Source organism: Ischnura elegans, chromosome 7, assembly GCF_921293095.1.
Source record: "Ischnura elegans chromosome 7, ioIscEleg1.1, whole genome shotgun sequence".
Classification (NCBI taxonomy): Eukaryota; Metazoa; Arthropoda; class Insecta; order Odonata; family Coenagrionidae; genus Ischnura; species Ischnura elegans.
Genome location: NC_060252.1, coordinates 44,485,311 through 44,508,389, shown reverse-complemented (window position 1 = coordinate 44,508,389; position 23,079 = coordinate 44,485,311). Strand labels below are relative to the sequence as shown.

At 37.2% G+C, this 23,079-nt stretch overlaps 1 protein-coding gene and 1 long non-coding RNA gene across 2 annotated transcripts; one reads left to right on the top strand and one right to left on the bottom strand.

The window, feature by feature from the left end:
- The first annotated feature begins 410 nt into the window (after nucleotides 1–410).
- Nucleotides 411–22,413, top strand: LOC124162439 (Hermansky-Pudlak syndrome 5 protein homolog). The gene is made up of 6 exons (XM_046538978.1): nucleotides 411–786; nucleotides 887–997; nucleotides 13,279–13,530; nucleotides 14,236–17,213; nucleotides 18,235–18,355; nucleotides 21,275–22,413. The coding sequence occupies exons 1-6, from the start codon at nucleotides 703–705 to the stop codon at nucleotides 21,602–21,604; spliced, it is 3,876 nt and encodes a 1,291-aa protein (XP_046394934.1). The 5' UTR covers nucleotides 411–702; the 3' UTR covers nucleotides 21,605–22,413.
- LOC124162441 lies at nucleotides 2,561–9,440 on the bottom strand. Its single transcript, XR_006865562.1, has 3 exons — nucleotides 9,286–9,440; nucleotides 4,586–4,725; nucleotides 2,561–4,258 (listed from the first exon to the last, which is right to left on the bottom strand). It is a non-coding gene; the product is annotated as an uncharacterized LOC124162441 (long non-coding RNA).
- Nucleotides 22,414–23,079: the final 666 nt, after the last annotated feature.

The following is a 23,079-nucleotide window of genomic DNA, read 5'->3' as shown; positions in this document are numbered from 1 at the left end:
GTAGCCCGTCATTAATTTCGATAATGGCTCAGATTTAAAGCTGAATTAGTCTGTCTTCGACTCAAACGGTCAACTGAAATTTTTATATTGCTTAAGTGAAATGAGAAATGTTGAAGAAGCCTTAGCAATGACTGAGGTACTTATAAAACAAAGAAAGTCATTAGTGAAATCGGAAAATTTTTCGTGGATATAACGCTGCGCGCGATGAATAAATATTCCCCTTATTTAAAGGTACTGGAATATTATTTTTTCCTGAACTAATGCTTATTTTTTCACGATTTTTCTAAATTCATTGACCACCGCCAGTCAATTCTCTGATTGTGGTCCACACATGTTCGTTCCATCAAAAACTAAGTGCGATATATCGTTCCCGTATATTATATATAGATTATATGGTTTCGATTTTTCGATATGTCTAATGGATTGGATTTGAATGAAATCAACTGAACAGATCACACGACCAAAAGTCCTCAAGATGTACGCGAGCTAATAGTTGCGTTAAGTGCAACACTCATTTGCTGTGATCTTGAATTATTATTTTGTGAGCGATGAATATTGAATATATATTTGGAAAAGAGAATATCACAACCGAAGGAGAGGAATATTTTTATCTGTTTTCAGTGTTGTAAGTTAGCATTTTGTGTGCCTATCTTGATGCACGCATAAATAATACTTGTGGGACTGCAATTAAATATTTTGCCCATGGAAGTTCAGCCTTACGTTTTAGTTGAATTGGAAGATTTGTCTCCATTATCCTCTCCAGTGAAATCATCGCAACGGATTAAGGTAAGTTCTTCCAGACACACTTAAGTGAAGGCACTGAAGTTCCATGAAATATTTGTTTTAATAAAGCTTTTTTCTGTAACATTTTATCTGGTTCCCACAGTACACGTGCTTCGACGCCTCGCAAAGATTCATTGTTCTCGGTGCTACTAGCGGAGGAATCTATATATTTCAACGAAAGCCATGCATATTTCTTCAGTTGATTCCAAATACGGTAAAGGAATTGTAATAATTATCATGTTAATGTTTTATGTTTTACTTATCTATCTAACCTGTGCCTATGGAAATTTTTAAACCTTAAAATAGTGTAGTGATAAACTGTTGCGTAACTGCCCCCTTAGCCATAATGCATTATTATTAAATTATATATTCGACCTATGAACTAAACCGCTACAGATTTGTTTGGGAGACCGTAGTAATTACATGCCTTTCTTGCTGTTCTGTCTGTACATTTTTAACTAAAGATCATTGCGCTAATCAGAGCTGGTGTTTTTCCGAGTTACGTAGGCGGGGTATTTTACTTTTTCCTTTCTTATGCTGCAGTTTGCTACTGAACTCGTAAAATTCCCATGGGTTCCCATACAGCACAAGCAGTGCGAAACCCGTGTAAAATCGTGATAAAACACGGGTAAAAACTCGTGTATATCCCGTTTCTACTCGTGTAGGACTGGTGTAATTGCGGTGTATTTCCGGTACTATGTCCGCTATTTCTGGTGTATACACGAGTATTATCCGTATATTATTCCATAGGTCCCACGTAGTACCACGATTCCCGAGGGCGACGCCACCGTCGCAACATTGAGTTACTTTCAAATATGGCCGCTAGTTGGCAGTACTATCGCTGCAGCCAAATCGATTGGTCGATTATATCGAGCTATCGATAGGTCGCTCTTGGCGATATATATTGACTCATCGATAGGTCGCTCTTGACAATTACTCGAACCTGAACGATTAGGATGAAATAAACATTGCTGTTCCACAGATCAAAAAATAAACTTTGCAATTACACTGATTTCTGTGGAATTACAAAGTTTAATTTTTTATCTGTGGAATAACAAAGTTCAATTTTTTCATCCAAAATGCAAATTCCATGAAGTATCTATAGGGTGATCTATATAACCTAATAATATATTCTGTTGAATGACAAAGTTTAATTTTCACCCAAAAAGATTAGTAAATTCAATGAACGATCACCAGAAACCACCTATGACCCCGAATGCATAAAAAGCGGAAGCTTGTAGTTTACCAGTGAGTACATTTAAAGTGGTGCATTTCGAAGGCTGTACCGCTATGTTTTTTCATTGGAAGAAGGTCCTTCAGCATTCCTGTAAACAAACGTGATCCTCTCAAAATGCACCATTTAATGTGATATGGTGTTTAATACAATGAAAGCAAGTAGTAGAATTCACAATCAATGCAACCCCCTAAACTTACAATTAAGAGGTCAACTAAAACTATCCTGGATCTATAAGTTCGTATAGATCTAGACCCTATAGACACTAACTTCCCCCGAACTATTAAATTAATATCCCAAGTGGTTGATTTTGCTCCCCAGGGGGCAAACAATGCATACTTACCCAACTCCCCTTGGTTGCCACTGGCGTCCGACATCTCATGGATGAGGAATGCTTACCATTCCTAAGCATGAGGACTTACACAGAAAAACTCACCCATTAATGATGGTGATCACTGAAGAAGCCCACCTAATGCTAGGTGACTTATTTCAACCAAGTAAATGGGAAAACCTTTCAAATGCAGATTAAAAATTTAATGACACTTCAATTTAAGAAAAATTTATTTGGACACTATTAGGTGAATGGCAGAATACAAAACAAAGCATACGAAATACAGAATAAACAAAGCATACATGAGACTTCATTCGCATCCCCAGCAATCAAGAGACTTAAAATCCTTAGTGAATTACAGTCGGTCTGTGAAACTTCATTGTGGAATGAACCACTCACTATCAAATACTCAGTAGCATCTACAATCACAAAAAGGGCTTCATTAATAGGAAAAACCATACCTGTGATCCCATACCATCAAATAAAGAAAGAACAATCAAAAGAATTATACTTCTTTGTAAACACGAGGACCATACTATCACCTGCAGAGACAAAGGAAACAGTTTGGTTATATAAGAGTGAAAAGAGTGCCATGACAATGTCAACAATTCAATGAGGATAATGATTGTGAATCTTTAATATATGTACTAGAGACAAATGAAACAAGAGCTCAACAATTGTTACTTCCCACTGACAGGCAGAAAAAACATGATTTTATCAAATAGTGCAAACATTCCACAGAGTTTTATCAATATTAACCCTTCATCATCACGGTTATTTGGCCTCCTTAAGATACAAAAGAGTACTAACCCAGATAGACTAAATCTACTAATGCTCTGATAACAGATAGGCAAATGAAGAACTCTCTGCAGATAGGCTAAAAAATTTCATGGATAAAAAAAATCAACTATGAAAGTTCATGTGTAATTGATTATGGACAACCATAAAGTCAAATCTCTCTTGATAGCTATGAATTCCATAGAGGTAATCATGTTCATGTTGTCTTTATACCCCCGCATAATCACAGCCTTTGGATTTTTTTATGATTCTCTCAAGAAAGTGTTTAATTTACAAAGGGACAGGCCCTTATGGATTGATGACCTCCAGAAGATTTCAGTAAACGACATAACTTTGACCCTGAAAAAACTTTCATCCTTGTTGCGACATTCATGAAGCGTATATTAAGATCCCAACAATGCAAAATGGTGTTTCAGGATTCAGTGTAGCAGAAATCTTTCCCTTTATACTGGAAGAGTTCAATGACGTGGACTTCATCTTTGAAAAAGCTTTTCAAACACAAATCATCATTGACCCAGAGAATGTTGACGAATCAATGAATGACGAAACTGATCACGAACACTATGATGCTGTCAATGAGCAGCCAGCAAACCTTAATAAGACATGTGTTGAAACTTCACATCTGTATGGGTATAACCCAAAAGATATTGCTAAAAAATTGAATCCAAAAAAACAGCCAGCTTAAATTTATCAGAGCTGTACGAAAATCCTGTTGGTGGTACTTCGCGACCTAATTCAACACCCAAGTCATTCCCGGAACCTACTCAACCCCATCTCATTTCAAAGAAACCCTAGAATTGACATATCCTCCGCAAAAACCACACAGTGACTGAAAATAAAATCTAAGACGGGACAGAAAGCAACACTCAATAATTAGGACTTCTACTCCTATGAAATTGGTATCAAAGTGTCAAAGTATCAAAGAGTATATAGGAACACATGCAGGTAAACAAAATTGTAATTAATTTTCAAGTACTTAAATGAAAAATGTAACAAAATATGTAAAAAATCATAAATTTAAATGTCTTAAGGAGTCAACATTGTTCTGGACTACCATACCATGCTAACATGTTTTTATCTTCGTACTAGCACTCATCAATGCCAATTCATCCCTGAAAAAAAATAAAAATCATAATTATTGTTGAAGTAGCAAAGCTATCAATCACTTCATTTATGTGCTAATACCTTTTAATGCAGAAGCAATACTTATAGCATATGAACAATCTTTTTCACATGCAATGACGAATGACATTGCAAAGCCTACAACTAGTAAGCGTTCCAACAAAGATGCCATGATGAACACAACAAAAAGTTATAAAATATGGAACCTGGTGCAAACTGGTCTAACAAACAATTTTATATTACAATATTTAGGCATCATGTGAAACTAAGTGCCAACTCCCTCCCTGAGATATAACTTTTGAATAAGTATTTGGTACCTGTATTCCACATCACGCCACAGAGTATGGTCTATACCCATTTCACCAGACTCCTTCCTACGGCCAGCTTATATCAGCCAGCTTTGAATGTTTATCCTCCTCCATCAAACGACCGTAACCAATGTTTCCTATGGAGCTTCCTAGATTTATAAATGCAAAGGACACATTAAAACATTTTTATGATTACATATATGGTCTCAAAATTATTTCTTTACACCATGTCATGCCATCACTTAGATCAATATTCACAAGAGAAAACGAGACACAGTGATATATATAAGAAATGGTATTTTAGTATCTCAGAATAGTTTTTTATTAAAAATATGAGGAGCACGTCTAGTACCTCACCAATTAAAAAAGTACAGTCATTTGCAGCAAGGCTGATGACCCTACATATAATATTGAAATCTAACCAACTCTTAACCCATTGGCTTAGTATTTTTTGAGCGTTTCCCTTACCGAGGATTACGATTTATTTCAGCCAAATTCTTTAAATGAATAATATTTTTTATCTACGCATATAATGTTGCTATTTACTTGAAAATTTCACTTGACTACAATGAAACAATTTTGAACGTTATTTAGTTTTTTGTTAGAAGAATTTTGAATTTACAAAGCGATATTATTAACAATAGCAAAATTGTAACTTTTTACAACAATTGTTGTAATAATGCAACAAAGTGAAATTTCGAAGGTAAAATTGGAAAAAGTAATAGTGATATGTGTGTTTTTATATGTATTTCTTTTTAACAGTGATCAAGTCACTGATATGGAAACAATCAAACGTTGAATTCATTTCAGGAAATCTGTAAAACAAATTTTGACTTATCAGTTCCTTGAGTGAAAGTTGCCATCATACTTTGTTTTTATGCGTATTTAATGTTAAATGTATTTTTCTGGTTGGTGGGTACTCTGAAAAATAATATAAACTAATACTATTTAATGTAAATTTCGTTATCTTCATGGTTTTATGGTATGAAAATCCTTGAAGCATTCGGGTATTTGAAGAGCAACACAGCACTGCTCACACTCCCACCGACTTTCACTATATTTCAAACTGGAGACAATATCCTGAGGAACTTTCACAAATGTTGTAAACATTTATCCCAAATCTATCTCTCTTGTTGGGGTTATACTTCTAAAACTAAGTCTGCCGCGAAACTTCATAAGGCTTTCATCGACAGCAAGATTTTGTGAAGGGCAATATATAACTGAAATACTTTTGTTCACGTACTGACTGATGGGAGAAATCTTTCTTTGCCTGTCATTTTCATCGACAGTTGAATTATCAGTGAAATGCAAAAATTTAGACAGCAATAGAAAGCGTCGATAGGGCATTACTTTACCGAAGAAAGGAGTTTCAGTGACCGCTCACAGACTCCAATACTTTTGAATTTTATTTTTCTTCACCTGTGCCATCAAAACACACAATGCAAAATATGCTCGTAATTCTTCAGCAGTGGTTGGAAACCATTCGCCCATCAAACTACTTCTGCGATTCATCGCTGCATTCAAAAAAGTTTCAGCAAATCTGTTAGTCTCTTGGCAGATCAACTCCCAAAAGCCAGGTTGCAAAAAAGCGTAAAAAAATCCGGTTCATTGGCATTTTCCGGTAAATGCCGAAGCACTCTCGAGTTCATGTCAGGTGCACCACAAAAATTAAACTTTTTCACGAGGTTATTACATGTATTCCACATTCAGCTGTCTTCCTTTACTTTTTTTCTTTACTGGTTGATGCTCAACCTCTTCTTCACTAGAGTCCTCTCACAGTCCGCGGTTTCATTGGTGCTCTCACGCTCATCGGACGAATCTTCATCACCACTACTCATATTACTCTCAAACAAAGCATTCTCGATATCGGTACTCTCAAAGTAATCCATTTTTCTGCTTGCAATTTTCGCAAGGAGCACAAACACCGACGAAATAAAGCCTTACGTGCTTCCGAACTGACCATCTGAATTCCAAACCCAGGGTTTATATAGCCGTTGAGAAAAGAAGAATGTCTTACAATGTGATTAGTTCTGATAATGTAACGTGAGCAACAAAGGTCTGAGTAAGAAGCAAATTGATAGAAAAAGTGAACGATAACAAAGTAATTGCTTCTCACCAATTTTCAACCCAGAAAAGAAGGTTCTCAAATAACTGCGTATTATATTGCCAGACACATGAATCCGATATCAAAACACAATTGTGAGCAAAGTATAAAGAAATAAAACACCTGTATAAGGATCAGGTTAGGCACCTGCAGTGGAAGTGAAACACAACACTACGTCAGCATTGATAGTAAACCGATAGGTGATTTTGAAAGGGAGACGGGCCTCTGCGGCCATCTGCGGGAGAAAGAGAGGTTCATAATCCGAAATGAACTGCTCACTTGCAAGGCAATAATACTAAGTCAATCGTGAAATTGATAACTAGACATTACAAAGTAATATAATTACAGCCGTCAGTCAGTCTTGTCATAAACGCACGAAGCAAAATTTCAGTCATTTCAATGGGTGCGTCAGATTCCACGAAAACGAAGTCGTCTCGTTTATGCGTCCTTCTTATCGTCAGCAGAGATGAAAAGACAGGCAAAAAATCGCCTCCGATAAATACTTAAGGTAATCACTTTCAAAACAATTGCATAAACAGTGAATAATAAGTGCCAATGAAAGGCAACGGGTAGGCCTTCATCTGTGAGTAAAGATAACTGGCGGAAAGACGCACCCCTAAAAAATGGCAGTTACACATTTCGAGGTAAAGAGTAAAAATACTGTAAAATGGTAGCTGCAAATGCATTTGACCTAAAGAACAATGTTTCTGTGATACAAATGTTAAGATTTCATCCAAATATTTTATTCCGTTAATTAATTAGGCGTGTTGAAAGACAGCGCTGCATTCAACCGGCGAATCGCCGGCTCTTTAGTTTACGGCAAAGTCCCGTAGGCCGGCGAATCGCCGTCTCTTTAAGCCAATGGGTTAAATATATATGAACTGAAATATGTCCTAATCATCAGGAAACAATCCTCTTGCCGTGAACTTTCTATATTTAACAGAGCAGAAGACTAGAGTATGCTGTGACCTTTGCTGGCTCATAAGTGAGCATGCCTCAGAAAATACTTTTTCATTATACCAGCCTCAGTCTTGCCTCCAATCCTATTCATAGTATTCTCATGTGGATGAGACTAAGTTACAAGTAGTGAGTCCATCTCCACCCACCCTTCTCTAAAATGAGTACACTTGAGTGTTTAATTAATTTGATGATATTTTTACTAAATCTATACTCAAGAAAAAGATAAATGCAAAAAAAAGTTTATATTGACAGAGAGCAACATTTTGATATATCACACAGTTACATTATTTTATTTATATTTCTTAGAACTTGAGGAAGAAGAATGAGAGAGATCAAATTTATTACAACATAAATTGCAGTGTTTTGGTGTAGTTCGATGGCAGGTAATAATGGACACAAAAATGGGGCGAAATTTTTGTATTGATGTTTGGAACTCTAAAAGTTATAAAAGAAAACAAATCAGTGAATTTGATCTTATCCAACAATATGCCATTTAAGTTGAACATTCCAATTTGTCTTCTACGATTTGAGGGAGCTTGCAAATTCAATAAATGCACATATCTATAGCATCCTGGGTCTTTCTGCAGTATTTTCTCAATATTGTAATCAAGTAATTTACAATACTTATTTTGGATCCATTCAAGGGTATATATGTGTGAATGAAAATGTGGGTTAAAATTCATAAAACCTTGGCACGAGATTGTAAATAAAAAAATAATTAACACCTTTCTATCAGGATTACTTTCGAGTGTTACTACGAAATTAACGAAATGTAATTAGCTTATATTATAACAAATATCACCGTAACAAATGATAATAACAGCAACGAAAAAAGCTTTCATTTTTTAACCATTCACGAGCATATTAACAGCGACGTTAAATCGTCGTGGCAACATGCTACACACTAGCACTCATATACTTGATTCTCCAAAATATCAATTGAAAAATCCGGACCAAATAGCCCAATAAAGTCAGCAATTGACGCCCAAAATTATAACACAAATAAATCTCCCGGCAAACACATGAATTGCGTCGAATAACGGCTCTACTTGTGGTAATTAAACCACACGGATGAGCAATAATGAATTAAGAGCCAATAAAAACTCAGTGGATGAAACAGTAGAATATTTTATTAGCAATGGCTAAGAAAAAGGAAGGCTGACAATGAACCTTCGGCCATTTTCATGACGCCACCACCTCAGGGAAAGCAACACATTTGTAAAGTTAACTACGTATGATAAATAAATGTGAATCGAAATCGAAGCAAATTGAAACCATAGAATCAGCCAAGAACCTTAACATAGTTACTTAAAGGGTACTTGGAATTTTGACGCTCAAAGATTTATGAAAAATATACCTATCACCGGACGAAGATAGCGTCGAAGTGGAACCGAAGACGAATACCGCCGAATCCCAGCTGTATATTAAGTATTTATATCACACAGATGAGAAATTATAAATTTAGATCCAATAAAAATCCCAAGGATAACAGAATAGAATATGAATAATAGAACTACAAATGCGCTATTACCTAATGGCGTCCTTCGGCCATTTTCATGACATCACGAACCTCACGGTAGAGGTCACATTTATAAGATTACGTATGGCAAACAAATGTAAGTCGCATAAAAAATTGATAACTCACCTTTTTATGAAAGCAGCAAGGAGCAGTAGACGGCAGAGGTTGCAATATTAGCGCGTTGTGGTACCTGAGGTTTTATCGTTGCATCTTGCGTCCTTGTCCTTGTGTTTATCCAGCGACACGGAGCGCCACACACGGTGCTAACAAGAACTCATAGTCCAACATGTCTGCTACCATCAGCATCATCACCATCACGAAATATCAGAAATATCACGAAAAACATTATCTTCTTTTATTGTAAAAAGAATTATGCGCCAATATTAAGTACGCTCATCAATTTACATCTGAAACAATATTTATCAAGGTGGCAATTTTTGAAAGGAAGATCCAGTCATTTGATCAAGTCACGGACGTATTTAAATAAATATATTTTTAAAATTATACGTTTGCCTATCTGGAAGCACGCAAGCAATTTAAAAAACATAAAAATTATGGCATGAATGGATTTCATTACGAAAGTATAGCAAAATGTGCGTTTAAATGTAGAATACTTCTATACACGGGATTTATTATGATAATATCCGAGTTTTATTTTTACACCGCATTTACACCAAAAAAACACGTGTACATAACTTCTCGGTGCTGTCTGGGTTGATGATAGAATTTGTGATGAAACCCGGCTGGGCTATTGTAGGGTCATTCTTGTTAGACTTAAAAGTATTCTTTTCTATTTATAATGACTTAACACTTTTGCCAATGGTCATGGCATGGCAATATTTTCTCTAATATCTTTTAATGATGGAAACATATTAAATCCAAATTTACTTATGGTTGAACAGATAGGAAAGAATTTTTAGAGAATAACATTGCACCTTGAAAAGTGTGAATTGAGATTGGAAGAAATTGAGAAGCCTCCTACTGTTGTAGAGGATGTCACTGAAAAGCTATTGAAACTAGGTAATAAATATATGGGATTACTCATACCTTGGTGAGGGGATCAAATGTTTCTAGACATCAATCCAAATTCATGGGTGCCATGGTGTGGTTGTTTAGGTATAGAAGGCCCATTGGCTTTGAGTTTGGCCATATATAGTTAGAAAAAAATGAGTATATTTGCTGGTATAGTAATTGATAACCATCAGTCCGATATTTTTTGTTGAAAAATTTACCACCATTTCTATAACCATTTCAAAATGGGCACACCATATATAGATCTTACATTTTTGATAAGGCATGAAATAACCTATTTTTTTAAGAGAATTAAAAGTCTAAGCTTCTTCCATGACTCATTTTGGCTCATTCATGTATTTTATTGTAGCAGTTGAAGACAATATTTGTAACGTATAATACTGTATTTATATACTAGTTACCAGGCTAAAAAACCTGAAATTTTCATTACTGCTGCTTTCTTACTTCCTTTTATATTAAATTGTTTGTTTTCATAGTACATAATGCAAAAATGGTCAATGGTTCATTTGACTAACAGACTGAATTGTTTTCTATGAATTAGTGCATACAAAGAGTCGTATGAGTACTTTGGAAGCCAAGGGGTACAAGTGATTTCTTTTTTCTTTACCCAGTTAGGTACAGAAATTAGGTATAGAAAAAAGAAGCGAGATGAATTAGCTATTTGATATACATAGTTCATTAGATTTTCCACTCAATCTCATCACAGAACTGACAAGGAGGCTGTGCATAAGTGATGTCAAGAAAGAAGATGAAACCTTTTTTACTTGAAAGTAGGCACTTAGATAGGAATACTGTTGAATGGTTTTGTCCATATACACTAGGGTTTGAGAGAGAAAGCCTTTAAAAATTAAAAAATACGATCACATTGAATTTAATTTAAAAAATTTGCCCATTGTTTCAATGCCGATTTGGCCTAGTGGCAGCGTACCACGTTTTCGTTTTGAAAGACCTGGGTTCAAGACTTTTTCCCGCAGCACGATATTAATGGGATTTCTCTTCCTTTCATTAGACCTTGTGCCCACGAGAAATTGTTGTCGTATAAAGGACCATTAATTGGAGGAAATACTTCCATAATATAAGGCACCAAAATATAAAATTGAAAGATACTGAAATTGGCACTGTCTTCTCCAATTTTTCATTACTTATTTATTACTTCGCCCCTTTACAGGAATTTGGATGATGATTGTCATAAAAACAAGAGAAGCACAAAATTGTAAAGCACCATGCTCATTCTATAAAACTGCTACCTGAGCATTCGCACTTGGGTTTCTTTAAGTCTTCAGGGAAACGTATTTCCCTTAAGTTTTTAAAAACAATTCTATTCTCTACTAACTCTGGGGCATACCATGCATACCTCAGCATATCATTGAACGTTGGTGAGGACAACTGATGATGCATGATTGAATGGATTTTTATTCCATCCTTACGTGAAGAAATCTCTATTTTCTCTAGAAGGAGGAAGGTGCAGTTCTGGATTCGTGCAATAAACTGCTATACGTGCCCGTAAAAATATACATCGCAGTGTTGGCAGACAGATGTACACTTCGGTGGTATAATTTTTGTGCTGCATATCGGTTTTCCTTCCTTGACGATAAAAAGTTCATCATAAATGGCACTATTTGTTTGTCCCCCAAGAGTCAATGAGCTATAAAAATGTGTTTTTCTTAACGTATGGCTGGAGAACATTTTTTAAAAACTTGAAATACAACCCAGTCTCAAGTTTTCCAGATTTAGAATACAAAGCAGAAACATTTAAAATTTCACTCTCCAGTTTCTTCACATATTCGCGGACCAAAACACCTCCAGGTTCTAAAATGCGCAATAAAAACTTTAGGAAGCTGCTTTCTTAAAGTTTTTATTGCGCATTTTAGAACCTGGAGGTGTTTTGGTCCGCGGATATGTGAAGAAACTGGAGAGTGAAATTTTAAATGTTAATAGCAGACTGCGCTGTATGTAGGTGTGTTATTTTGATCACGCTCCCAAGAGCCACCTGAACAATTTTATCTCCTATTTTGGAGAGCGTTTTCTTTATATCCATCTGTACAGAAACCCGGTCTGGTCTGTATTATTTGCGAAATCCCTATTATATTTGGAGATTAGGCTTTTTGTTTGCTTCTGAAATGTCATTGATGGTTGCAATATTTCTTCAGCAGACGCTTGCTCGCTCACTGACACATAGTATGTTATTTTATGTTGCACTATTCAATGTCTCTTCTTGAAAGATGCAACCCATGAAGCACGCAGAGAATTCAAATCCTGGAGATATTTACTGAAGTCACGCTGAAATAGCCTATTCTTGTGAATTCCGGGTCATCACCAGCTCATTCCTGTTCCTGGCTTCCACTAAGCTCCCATCTGTTGATCACTTCCAGCTTGTCGAGTTTCATTCCCCTTTATTTTAAATCTTTCTCTCGTACAAAACTGGGAGATTGAAATTGATAAATGCACATTTCCCCTAATTCAGTGCTTTCAATAATTCAGAGCTATGTGATAGCTCTATCACATGTGTCTAGTTACCAAGATCAAACTACCAAAATTATCATTGGATAATGAGGTTCCCAGTTTTGGACCTTCCAGCTGTGAAAATTTCAGTGTTATTAAGTATTAATTTGAAAGATTGTCTGCTAGTGAGAGGTTTGCTTTGGATCACATCGACCATCCTCCACGACTCCCATTATTTGCAATTGCACTATCACCTCTTAAGCTCACAATTGCTACTCTAGGTGTTATTACTAAACTATAATACTGATTAAGGTAGGTTACTTAAGTGTTTTTCAGGTAGCTCAGTCTGTCTCCCCTCGTAGATCGGATCTCCCTTTTCAATTCACAATGAAGTCTACTACCTTTATTTCTATCACTTATTTCCTATCCTCCTCCTTCTCTTCCCTCCCCTATGGAACATTCTCCTTCAAATACAGATTTTAACTTTGGCCTTTCTGCTCAGTACTCCCTCAATCTGAAACTTGTCTCTGTATCTCAACTTGAAGTTTATAGGTGTGACTAAAGGGTGGAGTGTATTTTAATGAGGGGTACCTGACTAGTTTTCTGAGCATAATGCTATTCTTATCATAATGCTATTCTTTTCAGGAGGGAGCAGTCACGCAAGTGTCAGTGTCACCAAACGAGAGCATGTTTGCCTTCTCTACAGTAAAAGGATTCGTTTTCCTAGTTGACCACAACGTTGGGCAAGATGGAAGTGGAGGAGTCAGAAAAGTGCAAGTGTCTTCTGATCATCGTGGAGCACAGATCACTGCTTTTCAATGGCACTTGAGAACCAGTGATTTGTACATCGGTGATGACAAGGGAAAGATATCTGTCGTCAGTGTCTCATTTTTTATGGTATGTTTTATTTAGTTCATATCTAAATCCTTTCCCTGAATTCATGATTTTAAAGTTTTCATTCAAAATTTTTCATAATCTCAGTGAAATAACAGGTATTTTTCTTCAAAATGCTTCATAAGTATTGAACGTAAATGTAGTCATCACTACAACTTTTTTCCCACAAATTTTTGAAAAAATAGTTTTTTTTTATAAAAAAATATGACAGGGTAATACCTAAATACATTTGAAGGTATTGCTGGCAATGTCTTTTCACAGGCATTAAAATATACATGATTCTATCTAGTCCTCAATTCTTTTATCACCCAACACCAGGCACAAATGAATTAAGTTTTCAGAAGCACTTGAATGGAAGACTTGAATTTTATTTGCTCATCCTTGTACTTAGTTTGTTTGCATTTGTTTATCGTCTTTTGGTGAGGACCTTCATTTTTGACTCTTCTCTTAAACTTGAATATTTCAAAAATATGTCTCAGAAATAGATACATGTGTATGGGCCAAACGTCTATTTTAGGTAACATTTTTAGGAATCTAAAGAATTACCACTGTAGTGGTAACACATGTATTCTCATAACATGAATTGGTTAATATCAGTTTTAGTGCCCTTGATAATCACAGTTTAATTTCTTGTTTTTATGTCCACATTTTAATCATGATGCTTAATATGTTCTGTATTGTGATGATTTCTTGTATGTGCCATTTCAGGCCAAAACTATTTTTCAAGCCCCATCATTCACCCTCATGGAATTAGATTCAAAAATTGTCCAAATGGATCTTCATGGAAATCTTCTGCTTGTGTCAACATTGACTCGTTCATTTATATGTGATACTGCTCAAGAACAATACAGGAAAATTGGAAGCAAGCCTAGAAATGGTACTTTCGGGGCTTGTTTTCAAGAAGTTGATCGAAGTAGCTCTCCAGTGTCTGATGAAAATGTGTGTGCTGATGGGCCAGCAGATATAAATCCAAATATGTATAACTCTGAAGCTATGAACGTGAGGATATTTTGTGCTAGGCCTGGTGCTAGGCTCTGGGAGGTTGGCATTGGTGGAGAAGTAGTGAGCACACACAAATTTGCTGAAGTACTTTCTGTCCCTCCTGTACCTATTCTATACGTTAATTCTGAGCCTGAACAGCTCGAGAAATCAGTGGTTCCTGGCTTCACCAAAGTGTTTCCCATTGGGGAAAGGTTCATTTTTTCTTATGAACAGCACTCAGTTTATATTATGGATCCAGAGAATGCATGTGTCATCCTTTGGAGCAGATTGCATCAAGAAACTACTGATGTTCGTGTTATTGGTAACATTGCCTACCTTTGGTCTGGATCATTGATGGCACTTACCCTTCTCACTGTTGAGGAATGTTTGCAGTCATTATTTTCAGCCGGCCGCTTCAAAGTTTGCACCGACCTATGCCTCTGCCATCTTCAGTACCTTATGGAGCATGCTCAGCACATATTACCCCTGGCAGACCTCGGAAAGCACATCCCTGCCATTCCTGAGGAGATGATACCATTAATAGAGGAGGTATCACGATTGGCAAAAAAGCTGGAGGGTAGGGGTCAACCTCATATAAATATGTTCCGGAGGCTGGAATCTGGAATGCATGTCAACGTGGGTCATGAATCTAATGGTAGAAAAAGTATGAGAGACATTCATGGTGGTGTTGCTGCCATGCGTTCAAGGAGTGCATCCCCAGGCTTCCATCAAAGAAAGCATGCATTAGTGAAGAGGGATGCTTTATCCGAAGATAAAGAAGCTTGCTCCTTGGCCTCCGATGGTCCTTCAGCATCCTTGCCTGACCTATCAGAAGGAGCTGTTGACAGTAATGGTACCGAGAAGCCAGGAAGCGTGTCTGACAGCAGAAACGGCCTAGTGATTGAGGAGAAGGAGGCAAAACCAGTGGCAGAATCAATCCAGTCACAAGCCAAGTCTATTGGGACCATCTCGCAAAAGCTGGTGGAAGGGACAATGACGATCAGGGAGAAATGGCAAGAATTAGAGGGCTTAGTTAGAGCATTCAGTCGTGATTCACCTGTTGAAGTTTCACAGGCTGATAAATGTGATGAGCAAGATTGTGATGATGAGGAAAATGAAGCTTCAGATGAAGGAGTTTACGTGTATGAAGATGATATAATTACTTCAGCCCGTGACCATCTTTTAAAGAGAAGCATGTCATCTTCTGTGATGAACAAATTGCCAGAGGCTAAGCCATTTCATCCTGTTTTGGATTTAGAAAATTTATTTGAGAAAATCAAGAAAATTGCTAGTGATGGCTATGAGCTCTCTCTGCTGCATTCTCTCTTTGATTCAATATTTGAAGCCTTCCTTTCTTATTCAAGTGAAAAGAACAAGGAATCTGGTAGCATGAAAAATGGTAAGGATGCCATGGGAGAAGTTACAGTATCAGTTGAAGAGCCTAAAGCTGAAAATTTTTTGTTTCCATTTCGATATTATTTTACTGAAAGCATGATTGCAATAATATTAAAATGTATTGAGGTGTTGCTTTCTTCTGATAATTCATCTGCATGGCTTGAAGAAAAATTTAGTTCGTCTTTGATTATAAAGGCAGATGCTCACCCAGCTTTGAGAAATGCTTGTTCTCAACAAGAATTCATTGATGACAAGTATTGTTGTGCCTTACTTGATCCATTCTTAGACATAATTGACCCTTTGAGAATTCTATCCAGCTTAGGAAATTGTAGCAGCCCATGCCGGTTTTTAACATGGTGCAAAGTCATAGAATTGGTGATAAGTAAACCTTGGGAAAGGTTGACAAAGCCACCAAATGGAAGTACAGAAAGTGGTCACCTATCAAATATACCAGCTACGTTTCCATTCCTTCTGACTGAATTTGACAGGGTCAGAGAATCTAATTGCTCAATGCTTCTGAAAGATGCACCCCAAATATTGGTGAAAGAAGGGGTATCGTTGCGACACTCACTCTACATAATATATTGGCTTTGTGCAGACAATAAAAATGAAGATTGGTGTTCTGCCCTACTCTCCACTTTTCTGTTAAGTGAGGTTGACATTACTCAAGACCGCATATCTCATTCATGTGTAATTGATGCCCTCAACAAGTTGAATTCACGTGCTTCTCCGCGACCACTCTGCTCCTGTGGCTACCCTTGTCCTGGCATTGCCACTTCCTGTGCTCATAGATATGCTAGTGTTGTTGTGAGACTTGCAAAGAAATCATGGCAAGCTGGCCATCTTGAAGATAGTCTCAAGTTGTGCTGGGAGTCAGGCCTGTGGCGGTGGTTTGTTTGGTTTTTGCACTCAGGGTTTTTGAAGAGGGATGAATTGGGAAAAACAGTTATCTGTGATGTTCTCTCTCCACTTAGTTGGGATGAGTCTCGTGGGCAATGGGAGTGGGGTATTCTTAGTCTCCTGGCCACCTTAGGAGACAGTTGGTGCCTTGAGGAATGGCTGGAAGAGATGGATGAAGTGGCATGGAGAAATTTTGTGGACCTTAGGAAGGAAGTTGTGAAAGGGAACTGCCTTGGCTGCATAGCTCGTGGCCTTTCATCGTCAAACTCTGATGTGGCCAAGTCTGATCCCTCCACTATCACATGGACTGAAATTGGGATTCTTATGATGGAGAACTTGGGACCTGAATGTGCATGTTCCATCCTGATGGATTCTTGTTCTTCTGACTCTGATGTCCTACTGGATGCCAGGTACTATCCAATATTATACAATTTAAGTACATATTTAATGCTATTATGTACATAATTCTCATGCTCACGAAGAGTATACTTCTATAATTTTTTTAAACCTTAGGAACCTTGATCATGTTCTCTTGGCTCTGTATTAAAAACCCACTAAACTGTTACAGAGATTGTCTGAATTGGGTGTTCTAGTGTAGTTTCACTGAAAATTCAATCTTCCTAGCTATTTGTTTAGTCACTGGTAGACACTGTAATGTCTTCTATTCAGACTATGCTTATGCTTTCTTTTTGTCCTTCAATCCTGAAGATCTGATCTTACTGACATTATACTGACATTTACTGATCTTACTGACATTATATCCCTGCCTACCCCTCCCACCATGTAATCTATATATAGATTTTAATGTTTGCCCTGCTCTACGTATAATTAAAGGGTAAAGTCATTTTATACCAATTATATAAATTAACTTCAGATATGCACCGTCGCAGTCATTATAAATTATTACTTAATTAGATTCAGTCATTGTAGTCCATTGGCAAAATATGTTTCTTTCTGTAAACATAATCGTACTTTACATAGTTCAAGTAAAAAAAAGACTTGGGTCACAATTTATCATGGAAGCAAAGAAATTTTATACTGTACGATCTTAGGTTTTCCCGGTGTATCAGTTGCAGAAAAGTTTCTCGGGTTTTCCACTGGTTGGGCTGTGTTCCATGGGCCTGTGTTCAAGCTTTCTGTACTAAAATGTCCTATGTTGACTAATATGGTTTATATGATCCAGTATATGGCATCTTATAGCATATGTCATAATTTTATTAAAGCCTGCTACTGAACCTTAGTGAGTTTTAATCTTAGAAACATGTAAAACCTACATTAACCCGCGGAAACCTACGTTCTAACATTAGAAACATGTATTTACATTTTTATGAAGTAATTTACTGTGTGTGTGGAATTTTCTGTCAGCCTATTGCATTTTAATCCACATTTTTAGAATCCCAATCTTAATTTAATTCCATTGGTGCTTTCCAGTTTTTACCGGCTGTGCATTTTGTCTACCATTGTCAGCTCAGTTGCAAAGGATAAACTCGCTGTAAAAACTGTGGTGAGGAAATTACTTGGACAAGAGACCAGAGATGTATGTTCTCCTCAGGTATGTGTATCTCATTTACTGCATGCCAGAGGAATACTGTATTTCTCCGAATATAGTCCCCTCCGATTATAGTCCACCCCCTAATTTCGAGGCTTCAGTTTTGGGAAAACATTTAAAATAAGCTGCCCGGGTTGCAACTGCTGTGGGACGTGTATCCCTGATCACTGAGCACGATTGTGCAGTGTGGGGCTTTGAAAACACAGACACAGTGCTCCCTTGAATGCAGCTATACCATTTTTCCAAACTGGTGGCGGCTGGGTGGAAAATAGAAACTAGCCAATGAGAAGCGCTGCCCCTTCCACCTCTCCGTTCCCCTCCATCCCCTACCCTTTTCCAGGCCCCTCCCCTCCATCCGGCCGACCGGCGTTGCCAGCCTTAGGAATAACGGTACTTGTGGGGGCGGCAGAGCGAGCGCTGTGCAATCTCCAAAGATTCGGCTTGGCAACACTGCCAGCTGGAGAGCGATGTGCACTTCACGGAGTTCGGAGAGAGACTGCGGGCTCTTCCACACTTTCTCCTGTCGCTCTTCTGTGATTGGCTAGAAGAGTGGGTGGGTTTCGTGCACGCTCAAGGTCAGCCGCCATCAGTTCAGAAAAATGGTATAGCCTGTGATCGCTTCCATTTTACGAAGGGGATTCTACTGGAAATAATAAGCCCGGTGTATCCTAGCATTAATGCAGTAATTCCTGTGATTTTGCGTCCCATTTTACTTTTTTTATAAAGATTGTGGGAAATATTGAGCAAGAGTGAAAATCATGCACTGATAATCCGCAACACGGATATACTGCAGCCAGATAATTGGGAGTCTGCTGTACGTGAAAAATCTGATGCTGTGCTTTTAGTTTATTTAACTTAAACTTCTGCAGTCTTTTTCATGTTTCACAGTCATTTATTTATTTTTATTTATTTATTTATTTCCAACTGCCCCGTAAACAGCACTTTAAGGCCTTTACAACGGAGGATAAACAATAAACAAAACAAACATCCATGCCCTGGATAAGAACCACCTACCCAGGTGGGATTCGAAACCACGACCTACGGTTTGGCAGGCGAGGACTTTACCCCACCGCCACCGGCCACCGAGGCCAGTCATTATTGAGAATGCTAAATCAATGAATTCATACATTTAAGTTTTGTTGGCCCAAGGGTCCACCAGATGCATATCGATGGCTAAGTTCTAACTACACATATCTCAAATTCAGCCGGTTTGAGACAGGTATCTTAAAGTGTAATAACATTAAAAAATAAAATACAAGCAAAGAACAACTCTTTATTTGCAAATGAAGGCTTCTTTTCCAGTTTTATGAACTTATGGTTTTTATTTTCAGTGTGCAAGTATAAGAAATTGTTTTTTTGCCCTCCTGAAAAGTTGCTATTTTTGAGTTGCATGTTGTTAGAACTTAGCCATTGATATGCTTTTTCATTTCTTTGTTGCATATATTACCCATGTGTGTTATATTTGTCACAGTTTCTTGCAGCTTGCTTTTGTTTTACTTAATGGAAGCATTTGAGGCATTAATTGGCCGCAATATTGTTTTATCAGCAATAGTTTGATAATTCTGCAAAAAATATCCGAATAGTAGATTCATTATGCTAATGGTAAACTTACATAGAAAAATGGCTTCGTTGGTTGTGCCTAGGGGTATTGTTGGCAAAGCACTGCATTGCATGATTTTTATTCAGCTCGGCACTTATTAATCGAATGAGGAACTTGTATGAATTTTTATTTCACAGGTGGACATAAAATTATTTTCTGAATTCAACAAAGAAAACCACATGTAAATCTGAGTTTTCCTTCGTGAGATAGTCAATGATAAATATAACGAATTTTAACGCGCACCAAAAACTCCCTCCCCCCCAAGCCAATGGCGACGAAGCCTCGATGACGTCAAAGGTGCCTAAGCATCACACGATGCAATTGTTGTGATTGTTTGTAATAGTTGCCAAAAGCTGTGAGAGCTTTTGAGCGATCGAGGACCCATGCAAGTTCCGCATTGCGTTTTTTATTAAGGTAAGGAAATTTAGTTATATCACAAAAACATCGCCTTTCGTCTGGATTTATATTCAAATTTATCAGACAGAAATGTCTCCGTTACTGCACCAATCCTGTTCCTATAAAAGTGTTGACAATGGATGTATTGGCTGTTACTTGCTCCACCTCCGGTAAAGCAACAATTCGCTATAGCAAGAGTATATTTGAGCACCGTGGGGTCTCGTTTTATCGAGGTTGTACTGTACTTTATTCAGTACTTCTCTACCATGCAAAGCATTGATGATGCGTCCTGAAAATTAGCGAGGATGCATCAAGCCACTGTGTGATGGTAGAAACATTTTCAGATGCCGTGCTTCACAGTATGGTCACACGGAAGTTACTCAGAATGTAAATACTGAGTTCACGGAGTGCAACTGAATCCCAGCTCCTCCACAATGTTTGTAAATCAGTAACACAAAACTGCAGTGAAGTCAACTGGCAAGCAATCCTGCTGTCACAAAAATGGGCTTGTGTAACAACTATAAGTGGGCAGAGGAGGCTGTACATATCTCCAATTTCTCATGGTGCACCAGAATGCAATGGGAAACAATATGGGTGATACCAATGCTTTTCTTCCCTTCAGTGCAAAATCATTGCAAGTGCAAAAGTTTTATCAAATGTAAAGCAAGTATTAAAGCTTTAGATTCTCAACACATTATGCTTATAGTGTTCAGTTGATTAAAGATATTGCCAGACTTACCCATTTTAAGCCATGGTTTAAGGTCTATAGGAGTCATAAATGCATGGTTCTTGGAAACCAGGGCTTCAGGCCATATTGTTGGTGACCACATATCCCTTGAGTGCCCAGGATTACAAAACTATTTTTTGTCAATTTATTCACAGTCAATTATAAATTAACATTTGTACATCCTATTCCCTTTATCCAGGTCTCCCAACTGGTTGAAGAGTGCTTGGCAAGGGATTCACACAGTTGGGGTGATGTTGAGTGCCTTATTCCCCTTCCTCCATCTCGTCAAAGAGCTGGAAATCATCATTGTGGACAGTCTCTCTCTTTGAGCAAGAATATTCCTTGCCCACGGTGTTCACTGCCTCTCACAAGTCAGGTTTTGCTCTCTAGCAAGCCTGGGGGTTTGTTGGTTCTGCCATGTGGCCATACCCTCCATACTGTATGTGCCAGGTCCTTGAATAAATCATGTCCATTAGGATGCCCTCAGGTTTGTTTAGCATCATGTAGTGGTGGTTTGGAAGACGATTGATTTAATTTGTAGCATTAAGATTGTTTTATGTCTGGCTGTGAACGTAAGTGAGCATGTTGTTTACTCTTAGCTAGCAGAGTTGAAATGTTTGTTTTCCAACTACTTGTTTTAAAAGTTATATATTCTGTTTTGTTGTATGTTTGTACAAATGCCCTGGATTGTTTAATTCAAAAAGACTTAATTTATTCGATCATATTGATTGATATGTTACATGTACATACATACATGGTATGGTTTTTGCTGTGCCAAATTGGTAAAGATCCAACTTGATATGAAGCTATCATATCCCTTTCTTAGGATGGAATGTGTGAATCTCTCTTAAATGCTGTCTCATTTTAAGGAAAAATATTGCAAGTACTGAAAACAATTTGGTTCACCTTGGTTCAATATCCTTCAAGATATAATTTTGTGATACATAATGATTTATGGCTTCATAATTAAGGTGCTTATTATATGCCTATTATTCCTGTTTCTTTGAGCCAGATATTATTTAACATTTTCCTTGTAGATTTTTACTGAGTGTGCTGCTAAATATGTAGGCTTAAAAAAGATATTAACTGGATTTAAATGGCAGTGCAGTTAAGTAGTTATCAAATGGTTTAAGTTTTTGGTCATTGTTTTCCACTTACAATTCATACTACACCAAGTTGCAGTGATAGTTAGTGCACGTGTTGATGGAAGTACTTTTCAGTCAATATGTTAACCCCGTTTTGGTGTAAGCTGTGCTCTAAAAAGCAGTTTTCAGTTATATATGTACCCTGTAGTTACACAGTATGGCACCATTGAAGGAGAAGGGTTTTATGATTTAATATGTTGCTCATTTTATTGCATTATTTTAATATTTACTTTAGTGGTAAGCAGTGCTTGATTTATGAAATTTTAGGTACCTGAATGCATACCCACATATTTAATCCAGTCATGATTTTTTAATATAAGCCGATGCCGCCCTTAAACTTCCAATATTTTACACGTTCTGGTTGTGTTGGCAAGCTATTATGTATCACCTTTATGTGTTTAACATCGCCTTTGCAATTTCTTTTGCAATAACGTTTTCCCTATACTTCTGAAAAGCAAAAATGACCAAGAAAGGTTTATTTAGGTTTGAAGATTTTCGTGGCGTTGATCAGATAATCTCTGTATTTTCTTTGGGTTTTCACCGCATCTGTTGGCTTTTGGCGACAACAGTTTTGCTAACATTGCAGTCAGCGAAACTGTTGTCGCCAAAAGCCTACAGACGCGGTGAAAACCCGAAGAGAATGTAGAATGGTTTATGTTTGATCCACGATTCCCAGAATTTTCAAGATGCAGTTTAACAAGAGCAAGTGTGTCATGTATTTTTATGTACCAGGTACCATTGTGTGAGAAGAGCACCATGTATTTTGGGCTATAGTTTAAGAAATAAGTGGTAAAAAAATTGGCAATAGTTGACACAAGTTAACAAAAGGAAAAAATTACTGTATTTAATTCATTTGTGA

Bases quoted from the DNA above. Each gene is read 5' to 3' on its own strand.
- LOC124162439 (XM_046538978.1), top strand. From the start codon at position 703: ATGGAAGTTCAGCCTTACGTTTTAGTTGAATTGGAAGATTTGTCTCCA. The intron at 787-886 runs GTAAGTTCTTCC...TGGTTCCCACAG, and splicing joins AATCATCGCAACGGATTAAG to TACACGTGCTTCGACGCCTC. The intron at 998-13,278 runs GTAAAGGAATTG...TATTCTTTTCAG, and splicing joins TTCAGTTGATTCCAAATACG to GAGGGAGCAGTCACGCAAGT.